Source organism: Ptychodera flava, chromosome 1 (assembly GCF_041260155.1).
Source record: "Ptychodera flava strain L36383 chromosome 1, AS_Pfla_20210202, whole genome shotgun sequence".
Lineage (NCBI taxonomy): Eukaryota > Metazoa > Hemichordata > Enteropneusta > Ptychoderidae > Ptychodera > Ptychodera flava.
This window is the reverse complement of record NC_091928.1, coordinates 49,622,519-49,636,515: the sequence shown is the minus strand read 5'-3', so window position 1 is coordinate 49,636,515 and position 13,997 is coordinate 49,622,519. Positions and strand designations below refer to the sequence as shown.

The 13,997-nt window shown below is 38.5% G+C and overlaps 1 protein-coding gene across 1 annotated transcript in view; it reads right to left on the bottom strand.

Moving 5' to 3' along the window:
* The window catches only part of LOC139140343 (uncharacterized), a 29,211-nt gene extending 17,022 nt beyond the window's left edge, over positions 1 to 12,189 (bottom strand). Inside the window, exons 1-8 of the mRNA XM_070709510.1 lie at positions 12,056 to 12,189; positions 9,336 to 9,419; positions 7,437 to 8,227; positions 6,320 to 7,115; positions 3,859 to 4,068; positions 3,187 to 3,495; positions 2,833 to 2,927; positions 1,845 to 2,107 (exon numbers count right to left, since the gene is read on the bottom strand). Coding sequence (XP_070565611.1) covers positions 1,845 to 2,107; positions 2,833 to 2,927; positions 3,187 to 3,495; positions 3,859 to 4,068; positions 6,320 to 7,115; positions 7,437 to 8,227; positions 9,336 to 9,390 — 2,519 coding nt within the window. The 5' untranslated portion in view covers positions 9,391 to 9,419; positions 12,056 to 12,189. The remainder of the gene's footprint in view (positions 1 to 1,844; positions 2,108 to 2,832; positions 2,928 to 3,186; positions 3,496 to 3,858; positions 4,069 to 6,319; positions 7,116 to 7,436; positions 8,228 to 9,335; positions 9,420 to 12,055) is intronic.
* Between the last annotated feature and the right edge of the window lie 1,808 nt (positions 12,190 to 13,997).

The window sequence follows — 13,997 nt, the reverse complement described above, 5'->3', positions numbered from 1 at the left end:
AAGTAGTACCGGCCAAGCTATTGGTATCTGAAGTTGTTGACTAAGCGTTATGTAATGTCTGATTATATCTGATATAACTACTTTAGATTGCATATTATCAGTGCAGAAAGAGACCAAAAAAGTGCACAGTTTTTTAGATGCAAGTGTCCCGTCATGTAACCCAAATTTGAGAGCGATTGGGCTGGCGGTTTCAGAGAAGAAGAATTTTTACTGAAAATGAGAAAAATCACCAAAAAATTCAGCAAAAATACAAAATTAAGGATATCTTCACAATATTCATAAAACTGTTAAGGTTCACCTAAGGTACTTGCACACAAATTTTCAAATCAATCAAAACAGCGGTTCTAGAGATATTAATTCTTGACCATTTTCACATTTTGTACGCTCATTTGCATAATTTTAGCAATGCAGACTTCATTTGAACAAAATCCCATCTATAGCCCAGGATGCATCCACATACCAAATACCAAGCTGAAATGTGCAGTGGTTTGCGTGTTTTTGATGTTGACGGACATACTGTACGTACATACATACATACATACATACACACACACATACATACATACACCATCGACTTCAGCTTATACGATAAACTCACATTGGTATAACCAAATGTGAGCTAAAAGGGAAAAAAGGTGAGATTGTCTTTAACATTTGTGAGGCAAAGAATATGGATCTTTGACCATTACTTCTCCATCTCAATGTCCTGATATATGATCAATGTGCCTGCTAAGCCAATTTGACGCAAGGGCAAACCCACCTGATGCAACTGACATTACAAGTAATCTGACGCATCACTGACACAGCCATAAAAAGCCTGCCAATGACAAGAAATTTTCAACAGATTCATGATTCACACAGATACCACATTTCCCAGTAGTTTTTCGTCAAAAAATATCTGAAAACGTCATTTCTGTAAGTCTCCGCATTGATACTACATGCCTATAGTAAACTTATCTTGCCGATAGATCAATGGGCAAGTAGGTAGCCATTGTCGTTTTCATTGTCTTCTCACTGACTCACACGAGAGTATCAGGAATTGAGGAATACATATGACCATAGAGGGCGCTGTACTTCTAACTGCTGACTTTTTAGTTATAACCTGTTCATGCATCCAGTGACGCACAGCATGTAAACTTTTCTTCAATTTGACTCAAAAATACTTTTCACCTCCCCTTAGAGAGCACACTGTACCGGTATATGATAATATTTATATTATAGCCCAAACATGGGACTATGTGTCCAAGGATAGGTGACCATTTGCCCAACATACAGTAAGGAGGGCATATGGTCTCCGGCCCCGAGGGTACATAGTCTATGATTGGGCTATAATGTTTTTATTACATGCTTCTATGACAAATTTTCTCTCCAAATTTTTTGGTTTACGTACAAATGACAATTAATGCTTTATTTCTATTTTAGATGAAAATCTGTTGAAATAATAGAACAATTTTTGTCATCGAATGGCGCATTGATATATTTAAATCACTGTTATTCTGTTTATTGATTTTTTTTGCATAATTTTGTAAAAAAAAATATTTCCTGAGTAAAAGATGTAATTTGATCATTTTTTAATCGTGAGAGTTGTCAAGTTGAAAATAGTTCCGGTTCACTTTCAGTCCAATGATGACTATGCAGCCCACAACATCATCAACGAGCTACCATTGAATCCTATGGAGCGTGCGACAGTCGATGTATGAGGCATGTAATAACAATGCATTTTGGCCAAAACAAAGGATGCATGGCCACGGTGGTAAATTGTTTAAATCTGTGTGTCGGGTTAATGCAAACCACAAATGTCTAAGATATTAATGGACAAGCAATCCATTGAAGGAATTACTCACCTTTTTGTACTTAAAAATTCTTTACCAGACACAACAGATGTTGACTTGGAAGCCTGGAGTCTCTCTTTAGTGAGTCTTGTCCTGTGGCGTGGGGGAAACTGTGTCGGCTGATGGTCATATGCATGGAGATTGTTCCAAAGTGCAATAACCCTGGCTGCCTGTTCATTTGTCAGTGGTGAAGATTTCTCGGCAAACTGCAACAAGTATTCTGCGAAAGCCTCCACCTGCCCATACCCGGGAACATTGTTGGGGACGACAGAGTCCTATAAAAAAGGGAAAAATCAGTTTGAATAGCAGTGGATACATACATGTAGTGACAACTCTTGCCATGCAGTTTGAATCGTTGTGGATACATAATGACAACTCTTGCCGTGCAGTTTGAATAGTAGTGGATAGTGACAACTGCTACCATGCAGTTTGAATAGTAGTGGATACATAGTGACAACTCCTACATGCAGTTTGAATAGTAGTGGATACATGAGTGACAACTCCTACCATGCAGTTTGAATAGTAGTGGATACATACATGTAGTGACAACTCTTGCCATGCAGTTTGAAAAGAAGTGGAAACATAGTGACAACTCCTACCATGCAGTTTGAATAGTAGTGGATACATAGTGACAACTCCTACCATGCAGTTTGAATAGTAGTGGATACATAGTGACAACTCCTACCATGCAGTTTGAATAGTAGTGGAAACATAGTGACAACTCCTATCATGCAGTTTGAATAGTAGTGGAGACATAGTGACAACTCCTACCATGCAGTTTGAATAGTAGTGGATACATAGTGACAACTCCTACCATGCAGTTTGAATAGTAGTGGATACATAGTGACAACTCCTACCATGCAGTTTGAATAGTAGTGGAGACATAGTGACAACTCCTACCATGCAGTTTCCCATTGTCTTACCAAGACTTTAATAAATGATGCTGCATTTGCTTTTCTTTATGTATCATTTGGTGATTTGTCTCTGATGGAATACTTACGTCAGTGCCATCCATAGACACATCATCATTTTTTTCTGCAGTTGGAGTTGTCTTATCAACAATAACAGCAGAGGCTTCAGTAGACTTGGGAGGTTCTGCAGCTGACAACAAAAGGGAAAGAAATATAACACTGAAGTAGCAGTCAAAAGTTCCAGATCTTGCGTTACTGCTTGTTTACACTTACTATTTACATGATAATAGTGCTGGGGTTTTTGAAACTTCCATCCATTTACTCAGATTGCTTTGTTAAAAACTGACTACAAAGCTGCCCCTTTGAAAAAGTCACATTCAATACTGTTAAGCTACATTAGCAAAATTATCATTGCTAAAAAACACAATTATACATAAACCAACCCTTCTGTGCTGACTCCGGTGTTGTTGTGTTGCCTTTGGGTATTACCACATTCTTATCAGATTGCTCAACATCCATAGATTCCACAGGTGACTCTGATGGGGTTAAGAGCTTTTCCACGAAGAAGGTTGGATCCTGGAAGAAGTCGTAAATGGCTCCATCATCCTGATGTTGTGCACCATCCTCCTCCTCCTCCTCCTCCTCCTCAGCAGGCAGTGGTATTGCAGCATCCAAGCAGTCTGGATCAATCGTCATATCCTTCAGGACTTCCCCGGTCTGTTGGTACAGATACTCCAGGCCAATCAGCTCCCCTGAATTTACCAGAACATTGAACAAAATTAGAGCAGAGTATGGGGGGATATTTGTCCTGTACCTCTATTAGTCACCAAGGACAATGTCTGAGGGGCGGGGACTTATACATTTGGTAATGTTTGTGAGTCTGAGTGTGCGTCCTTGCAACTGTCTGTACATCTGTTCAAATTTCTCTGAGATGCCTGGCACGTTATTTGGTCTATGGGTTACTCTTTACATCATACAGATGCATGTTGATTTTTTTTTATCCAAATAACCATCATTCCGTCAATGATTTGCAAATTCATTAACCAAGTGGAGACTATGTCATTGACAATGACATGTTTTAATAATTCTTTGAAAAATACCATACATTTGCATACCTGTGTATTTCCGTGGTACCTGGTGGGATGGGTGGAGCTCTGTTCCAAGGACAGTGCCACCGAGTTGGTTGACTACCTGTCTCAAGATACCACTGTATGAATGTGGTTCAGGAATTTTATCAGAGACAGGGGATGCCGCCCTGTCTTCATTCCAGCGAACCAAGCCTTCCAGGAGGTAGGCCTGAAACTGCAGTGTGCTAGCAGGTTTTCCTGTGAATTATGAATAAACATCAATTTAAAAAGTCTATTTACTGTAACAAGAAAATATCCAACACCAGATCCTTTTCATATACATGTATGTTTGCAATAAATTGTCCACAAATTGTATTCTGCACTACAAGCAGTGCATGAATGTCAAGTACTCAGCCAACATCCCATGTACCGCACAATATACCAATCTGATTTGAATCATACAGTTAGGCCAAGATAATTAAACTGTTTGTTTCTCATCCTCACATGCGTCAATTCAGACCCGCCGCGTCAAGGTTTTTTGCTCATAAAAAAATGAAATAAAAAAGTAGACGCAAAAATACATGACAGTAGTGCGTAACACAGTGCTGTATAAAACAATACTGTGAACAAAATTGACACTAACATTCCATCCAGAACTGTACACATGTCACTGTTATAGTACACTGTCAAAACTGTGCATTGCTGCACTAAAAGTCAAACCACAGAACTGTTGCTATACAAAAATACTAAAGCAACACTGCTGTGTATTTATCTCTGCGTGCATTCCTATGTTGTTTTCAAGTTTTTTCCGCGATCTTGATTGAAGAATACAAAAAATTGAAAGTAAAAAACCTGCAACACCGCATTATTTTTTGAAACGTCTAGGATGAGAAACAAACTTTTTATTTTTCTTGGCCTTACATTTCCACCTTTGCTAGTTCTTTGCTGTTCTCGTTAGCCAATATAGTCACATCACTACATCTGACGCTTGCTATAGAAGATCACATTCAAATCTTGCGATTTGCAGGAGCCAATCAGGACGCATTTTTTTATACAATGTTGCAATCCATGACAAGAGATGGTTGTAAACCTCTTTCTGATTGGTTGTCTTCTGGCTGATGGGCGAATGTGATCTTGTATGGCAGTGGGTCAGATGCAGTGATGCAACTATCAACCGACAAGAACAGCTAGCAAAGAACAAGCCAAGGTAGGAAACGGCACCATCTTCACATCTGAGATCAGATTGACAATATACAACAATCATGTTGAACAGTAATTTGGGATTTTATTTGGTATCCAGAGTTGACACAGCAAACACAAACATCAAAATATATAATACACAGCCGCTATACCTTACCAACAAACTAAGAATATACACCTGCAGACTCAGCATTTCATGAGTCCTGCAGGATATAGACTAAGATATTAGAATTGCTTTACACATGTTAGTATCACCTACCAGGGCTGTAGAAAATTTGTGTTACAGGTGGTTCAAGTAAAAGTAAAGGTGGTTAAGATTGAACATGTCTCGGGAACAGATATTCAGACTCTCAAATTCCTACAATTCTTTTCTGATCTACCACTCGTGGGGACTCATTTAAAGCTCTTGCGGACAAAAAACTTTTCACTGTGTTTAGAAAATCCGAAATTCACTTTTACCTTATAGAGTTAACTCAGGATTGGGGACCATTTTGAATTTCCGAAATCGCAAAATATCACATAATTTGTTTTCTTAGTTCCAAACTTTACATGGTGACCCCTGATTTTTATTGTTGATTTGGTAAGAGAAAGGTTGAAGGTTTCACTGAGGAAAGTTTGAGCAAAAGTTTACGTCTTTCACATTAGAGGAGCATGCTACATTAAGTATAATGTATGGGTACACAAAATTTGTGTAAAATGTCTGACAACCGATTGTTTTGCTGGCTGCTGGCAATATTTTCTATATCCCTGCCTACACTATAGCACTTGCTGGTATAAATGTGAAAAGTACATGAAGAGTGTATCAAAGTTTACCCATGCATTGTCCTCAGTATTTTAGTCCTGATCATCAAGTGAACACTACAATTTTCAAACAATAAAAAAAACACATAACTTTCAAGCTGCATTGTCCTGCATCAGTGACATAGACATTGACATCTGTCCTGCATTTTTTAACGGCTATTATATCACAGCTTTGTCAACTCCAGTGAAATTTGTGGCGTCATCACCACGATTATAACTGATAATGTATCTGATTATCCAGCATTGTGGCCTCATGTTTTCTACATCTGATCCACAAATTCACTTGCATTGCCAAAACTATAAGCTAATAACAAGAATGTACCCCTCCCGGCCCATGATGGACTCATGTAAAATTTGCACTCCATAATGTACTCGGCTTTGCCTCATATATTATAGATGTTGTGCAAAGTTTGCTTTTGTCCATTATGGGAAGGGAGGCAGTAAATTATTGCTGATTTAAAGTTTTGAAGGTGAAAAATAATGCAGGCCATCGTCATAGACCACTTACCTGGAATAAAGTGATGGAGATGCTTGTGGAAAGACTCTAACGATGTGGATCCTCTGGCACACCTGTACACCGGTAGCTGTATATCACCTTTCCTAACCTCACCAGTTTTGGTATAGAGTGGAAAATCTTCTGGATCTTGGATACACTCTATATGTTTCTTCTGGGACTTCCATATCTGCCATATGCGACTACTTTTGAGTAATGGAACACCATTGGTATCAAGTCCCTGCACACCATCAAAGGCCTTCAGCAGTTGGCATATGAGTCTCGTGGTCTCCTCTACACCCCTAGTCTGTCGTCGGCAGTGGTTACTCAGCTCCTGCTTGGTAATGCGCCGCTTGACGTCTTCATGGGAGGGGTTGGTGATGCCCTTTGAGACCATCTCTGCCCGCTTCGCGGCCTTCAGCCGTTCCAAATCCTCCTGATTCCACTCAAATATGCAGCTCGACAATTGCCTCAAAAATGTACGGTATAACTGATGAGACTTGGAAATGCAGCCTGTGGTAATTCTGCGCATGAACTGCCAGATGTCCAATCGGATCCTAATATCAGGCCAGTCAGTAAACATGGTCCTCAGCTTGGAAAGTACACCACAGCAGTCCCTGTCAACGTATAACAGACCTGGTGGCGGTACATTGGCACTGCGGTAACGCTGGACGATACCCTCAACCATTGGACCAATGCCACCTCCCTCTGTTGCTGTCAAGACCGACATCAGTACTTGACCATGCTCATTTCCAACAGTGATAGCCCAGGCTGCTGTACCACCGCTGTGACCGACGAATTTCCTGTCAACCTTTTGAAAAGATAACCAAGCAAAAAAAGAAGGCAAACAATGATCAAGACAGAGTTGCAAATACTATAAACAGCCTTATTCTGTAGTTTGTATCATTGACATTGGGAAATGGCCATTAGAACAAACCAAGTGGTCTGTTTGAATTTGACAGTTTTCAGGATTCACCTGAAACAATATTTTTTGTCTTAGTTGGTATTCTTTACCAGCACCACTGAGATGCAATTGGTAGCCTTGGTCTGCATAAGTCGATTAAAATTTACTGTGTTGACACACCTTGCATATGCCATTGGTGGCAAAGTACATGAGTGTGTCAAAACATACCTTTTTGGTAGAGTCAATTTTCAGTACTGTGCCAAACACTGATGTAATGGAAGCCTTGACCTCATCTAGTCGCTGCAAGATGTCATTGCCATAGACCAGTTGGAACCACTTGCATGTTGGAATTGGCACCAAGGGCGGTGGATCATCAAAAGACGGCAGAGTTACCAGTCCTCTGTTATGAGAATCCATAAAGTCTTTACAGTCTGTTAGGTAGTGAGCGGTCTTCTGCAGCCAGGCCTCATGGTGTTGCTTTATCACCTTGTTTCTCAGTTCACTTGCTCTGTTTCCCAGTCCACGTTGCAGCAAAACCCTGATTACACGAATATCACAGGCATACCTATACGTCAACAGAACAGGAAATTGCAAGCGGTGTCCCATGTCCAGTTGTCTTGTGATGACACCACTCCAACTGATGAACTTCTTCTTACAACGACGACACTCCAGATACTCTGCAGCAAGGCTGTAGTACCCGTCGACATCCAGAACCTGGCGCACACGTTGATAAATACCGGCAGATGTAAGCTCACACTGACAGTTGGGCTGAGGGCAGAGAAGACGGACTTGCCACAACGTTCTCGGCATCCACAGGAGTAATGGCTGAGCAAAGTAGTGGTCAGATCGCGGTGGTTGACAACAAACCAGAGACGGTTGTGGTGGAAACCACCAGAGCCGATCAACCCGTGCCACGTCGAGTTCTACCTTTCCCTTTGATGTCTTGAAGAGAGCCTTTGCAACCCACAGGTGGTCGGCTTTCGGCAGGGTCTGCTTCCAACCTTCAGGTAGGACAACATCTGCAGAATCAAGTCATAAAAGAAGAAAAATCAATCAAATCATGTGTGTGTATTCTAATTGTCACTGGAAAATCAATGGTAGAAAAACCTGGTCAAATTAGTACAGTGGTAAATTTAATAACAAAACAGTTAGTCCAAGAAAAAATAAAAAGTTTGTTTCTCATCCTCGCGCACGTCAATTCAGACCCAACATATAAACCTTTTTGTTATGCTCATGAGGAAATAAAATGACATAAAATAAACACAAAAATACATAACGATAGTGTATTACACACTGCTGTATAAAACAGAACTGTAAATAAAATAACTGACAATAACATTCCATTCAGAACTATACACATATGTCACTGTTATATTAAGCTGTCATAACTGTGCATTGCAGCACTAAAATTCAAACCACAGAACTGTTGCAATACAAAAATACTAAGGCAACACTGCTGTGCATTTATCTCTTCATGCATTCCTATGTTTTCATTGTTGCATACATGTATGTGTTCTTGTTGGTTGAAGACTATAAAAAATTCAGAAGGAAGAAAAACCTGCGTCGCGGCATCATGTTTGCAATATGTCCAGGATGAGAAACAAACATTTTATTTTTCTTGGCCTTATTAGTTGTACATAAAGCCAACACAGATCATGATACATTAAGACTTGCAGTTTGTTCCACATTGACAATAGTGTCATTGGCTGCTTGTAATGCATTCCTGGTTCTACATGTAACTGTAATGTAATTGTTTACAAGTACACGTCTAGGGCAAAAGCATTACTTTACACACTACTTTTTGCTTACAAATTAAAGGGAGGGGGTCTTCAAAATTGCACTCAAGGTCATATGGGACCAAAATGACCAATATAAACATTGCATCCAAAGTACATTTACGATTGATGAAAGTTAAAACATGTTTGTCATAATGTACATCATATAATTTAAATCCAGCCATTATGTTGGGTGAGTTTTTTCTTTGGTACCAAAATTTGCACTGTGACCCCTAATTTGCAGTCTTGATTTTGAAAGAGAATGTGTGAAAGTTTGCTTGAGGAAAATTTGAGCATATGTTTAATGTTTTTCATTTTTGAGACCCGAACTAGTACCTCAAAAGTTTATTACCTTGCGATGAACTCTGGCTAGCTGCACACTCCTTGACGGAAGCCAACATCACCATATCATCCACGTCAAGTGTACACAGAGTTGCTGTAAAACAGGATATACGATGATGATCAAATGAAAATACAAGAGAGAGTTCCCAATAACTCACACTAAGCAAATCACGATCAACAGAGTCTCACTAGTCACACTAAATCCTCAACTATTTCAATATCTGAAGAATCTTACCTGCTCTCCATGCACAATTGACTTTATTACATGTTGCATACATCAAATGTCGCTACATGTACATGGGATTTAATGGTAATTTGTTGATAATGTCGTGGGCTTTATATATAGTCATCATTTGATTTACAGTGAACCACAACTATCTATGACTTGACAACTTCTGGGTTTACAAATGATCAAATTACAAGTGTGTGTGTGTATGTATATATATTATATATATTATATATATATATATATATATATAATATATAATATAGTTCAGAGGTTGCCATAAAGTCATTATGGTGATAACCAGGAGGGCACATTGTATACATTTGTGTATTTCGCTCACTGCTTTAATAGTAGTTAGAGCACTCTGAGATTGTTGGGCAGCCTCTTGCGTAATAAGGGGCGTTCACTGTTGGCACTATGCTTCGCTCATGATACGTGTTGCCATTCGAGCACTCTGGCGAGTCCATATTTCAATCCTCAACAATGTGTAACCGTACTCTCTGTGCCCAAGTTCATATGCTTGAAACTCGAGTAATGGGTACCAAACGTACTTGAGTGTTCTCATATTTATTGTAATATTGCTCTGCATCCGTGCATCGAGCACTTTACACCTCTGAGAAGATACAAACAAGTTTTGGTAAATATATATATATATATATATATATATATATATATATATATATATATATATATTATATATATATAATATATGTACAGCTCATGTTGATTAGCTAAGACTTCTTGATCAATACTTGTCATATATATCCACACACACACACACACATATACACCACACATACATATACATGTATACCATTATGTTTTGATTGGCTAACACTGAAAGGAAAGGTGGTTTCAATTGCTATTTGACCAATTATGTAATTCCAGCGCTGCAAGATCTCATGGTGTACATGGGAATGAGGATTCTGGCATTTGCAGGAAACTGTAATACATTAGTATTCCTGGCCTAGATTACATGTCACTACAAATGGAGAGAAACTTTCTTAGGTCTGTCTCCAGTGGGTATTCCTCAGTGTTGCATATATACTGTAGAGTGGCAACGCCGCATATCGCCCTACTTGAGGTGACACATGTATAGAGAAAAGTATTCAAAGTGTTCAAACTATTAAGCATGAGGGTAGTCTAGCATCTTGACGTCTTTCAGCCTTCGTTCCATACCAAGTCTAGTCACATGATACACTTTTATCAACGTAGAATGCAAAAGTGCTCATTTAACCCTTTGAGTGCTATAATTTTTCCCTTCAAAATTTTAGTACAACATTTTACCAATTTTTATGAATTTTTCTGCAATAGTTATAATTTTGGAACAATCCAACATAATTTTTAATAGGCTACAGTTTTTTATAAATATTTTGGGGATAATCTGAAAACAAACTAGATTAAAAAAAAAAAATAGTCTGCACTATATTTTTTAAAAGTGGGAAAAATTGACTTTGGCACTCAAAGGGTTAATTGTGGATCAAAAAAACTAGAAGGAGTACAGTATGTGACCAAGTTAGACTTGCATCAAGTTTATGGGCATATAAATACCAAAATACAATAAATTGAAGGTATGAACTTTTAGCAAACTGTTGCGTTATTCCGAGGCTGTTGCAGAGATTGCAGGGGGAATGCATTGGCCAGCCAGAAACAGCTATTGAGAAAAGCGAAGTGACTGGAGGCAAGTCTGTGACAAGGGCCAAAAGAGTCTGAGATGCTTGACTAGCATGATGGTTGATGATCCCATAATCAAGACGTCCCTCTCTACCTTACATGTAAAACTTTTACAAACACAACAATGCTCATTGAGGGTTAGCTGAAAGATATACAATAAAAACATCTTATTTTTTTTACTGTTTGTTGTCTTTTCTATTTGTAGTCCTAGTTCATGACAATGTTCAGGAATAACATCATAAAGTTATTATCATTATCAATGTAAGAAAAGTACGACGGACAAAGAGACAGTAACCAAACCAATAGTCAGTAGAGGGCCCTGGAATTCCCCCTCAACTGTCTATAATCAAACTTTACACTGATGACAAGACTTGCACAAAGTTTGTGGGTATATAAATATTCAAACAAAATAAACTGAAGGGGTAAACTTTAGCAGACTCGTTACTGGTCGACTGTTGCGGAGATCGTGGGGTGAATGCGTGAAGACAAGACAGTAGAGGGGGCTAGTGTCTATGGAGTGACCAATGACCACAAAGAACGTTATCACTGTCAAGTTTTCAAACATGGCCGACACTCGTGCATTGTTGTCTTCACCCGCCGATCGACATAACCGTGCCAAACTTGAAGCTCAGAAAACTGATAAGACTAAAACAATGTAAAAACCATTTAATAACCAACTTCTTCACTACTATATCGATGTTATCGCAGAATCGATTCATTCGACAAGACGCTAGACGGTGATTTTTATACTTCCTGTTTTTGTCTTTCAGCTCGAAAGGTCGCTCTGGTATGTATGAGGAATAACTCACTGATTTTCGACATAAACTTACATGCTCCTTGTGAGTAGAGGAACTGTGATGTGTTACACTGGTTACAGCATGCAGCCTTGATTCCTGGTCTGTACCACAGTCCCTGCGGTAAGGGACTGTGTCTGTAGCTATCTTCAGATCCACCTATCCGATCCACAGGGTCAGTGTGTTTTACAATGTAACAGCAGCCTCTGATTGGTTCTTACAAACATTTGGAACCAATTTGGAACGCGCGCCATCCATGAAAGTCCAATTAGGCCTGCCGTCACGTTGCACATGTGGATGCTTGCATAGCATGCTTATGAATACGCATGTGCAGCTGCAGCGTTGGCCTAAGATAACGCTCAGGTCAAGGGTCATCACGTGTGACATTCTCAGATCCTCCGATGGTCGAATTTTGGTAGTATAAATAACACACTCGTTATAGTGAGGCTCGAGAAAGTAGATGAAAGGTACGTCGTTTTGCAAGAATAAAGGTAATTTTTAGTTTTGAAAATATTTAAATGATTTTCTGTAAAATAAGAATTGCATTTCCCCCACCACAGTCTGAAGGTCCGAAAGTTCGAACCTCGGGTGATATCATAGTAGCTACATAGACCCATAAGGAAAGGTATGTTCTGACTTGAAAAAAATCGGCGAGAAGTCAACTAACATATCAACCAACATATTAAAATATTACATAGGCCAGTATGAGATACATTAAAAAGTCAAATATTCACTAGAGGAACTGCATAGTCTCTGTTACCTAGACCACAAACCAGGATAAACAAACCAACAAACATACAAAACCCCCAAACCAACCAAAAAAAACAAAACACAACAAACAAGTACAAAGCCGACCTAACATAAACGAACAAACAAATAAACAACCAACCAATCATACTAACATGACATAAAAAAGAAATAACAAATAAATAAATGAATGAACAAACAACTCCCCAAAATATAATAGAGAAAAAAAATCGAAAAGAATGGGGATAAGAGACTGAACAAATATGGGGTCCACAGGTGATAAACTTAGAAGCTTTAAACTTAAACTCTAGTGTTGAAAAGACAAAAACAAAACTTTTGAAGTCAGTCCTGCAGGTCCACTGCAAAACAACTAACATTGCCGTCTTGTTGGAAGTGGATTGTTTACAATTGCAAGCTAAAATCGCACTTTCTATGTTAAAATATTGAGGGAAAATTATTTCAAGTCCTGAAACTAGTTTAATAAAAGAAACATACCAAAATGAAAGGAAGTCAGAAACTACTCAGAACTGGATGTTTACAGTACACAAATTATTGTCAAGCTTTGGCTTTGATAACAAAGAAAGAATACAAATCCTGCGTTTAAAAGACAAGAAACAAAGTTTAACTGAAACATTTATTGAAATAATGACAAACAATAACACAGCTGTTTCTTTGGCAAAATTTATTTATTGTTGTTTTGAAAAAGAGAAAATTTATATTATTTCTAAGTGAATTTGGAAGTTTTTCTCTTTCTTTCTGACTTGTTCAACTTGAAGTTGAATATCTTTATTGTATGTGCTAATATGCCAGATTGGCATACAGTTCAATAAAGATCAATTCTATTCTATTCAAAAAGTACGTCCAACATATTCAAGATGTGACGTCAGTGTCACATAAAGTTTAGGGTTAGTGATACTGGCATTGCATCTTATTACTTTGATTCTTATTCATTTTATTATTTTCTTATTCATTTTATTATTTAATTGGGTTCATTTGTGTATTTATTGTTTATTTATCTATTGCGTTTTGTTTTGGTGGTTATTTGTTAGTTTATTATTACTTATTTGTCTATTTGGTTGTTTTTTATTTAATTCTTATTCATTTTATCTCTTTGTGTATCCTGGTATCCCTGTGCCAAGGCTGCTCCTGCAGGGCGCTAATCCAGCCGCCAAAGGCACTGCACAGCACAGGGGCGGTTACCCAGACTGCTTTGCGTGGTTCTCGTCCAGTC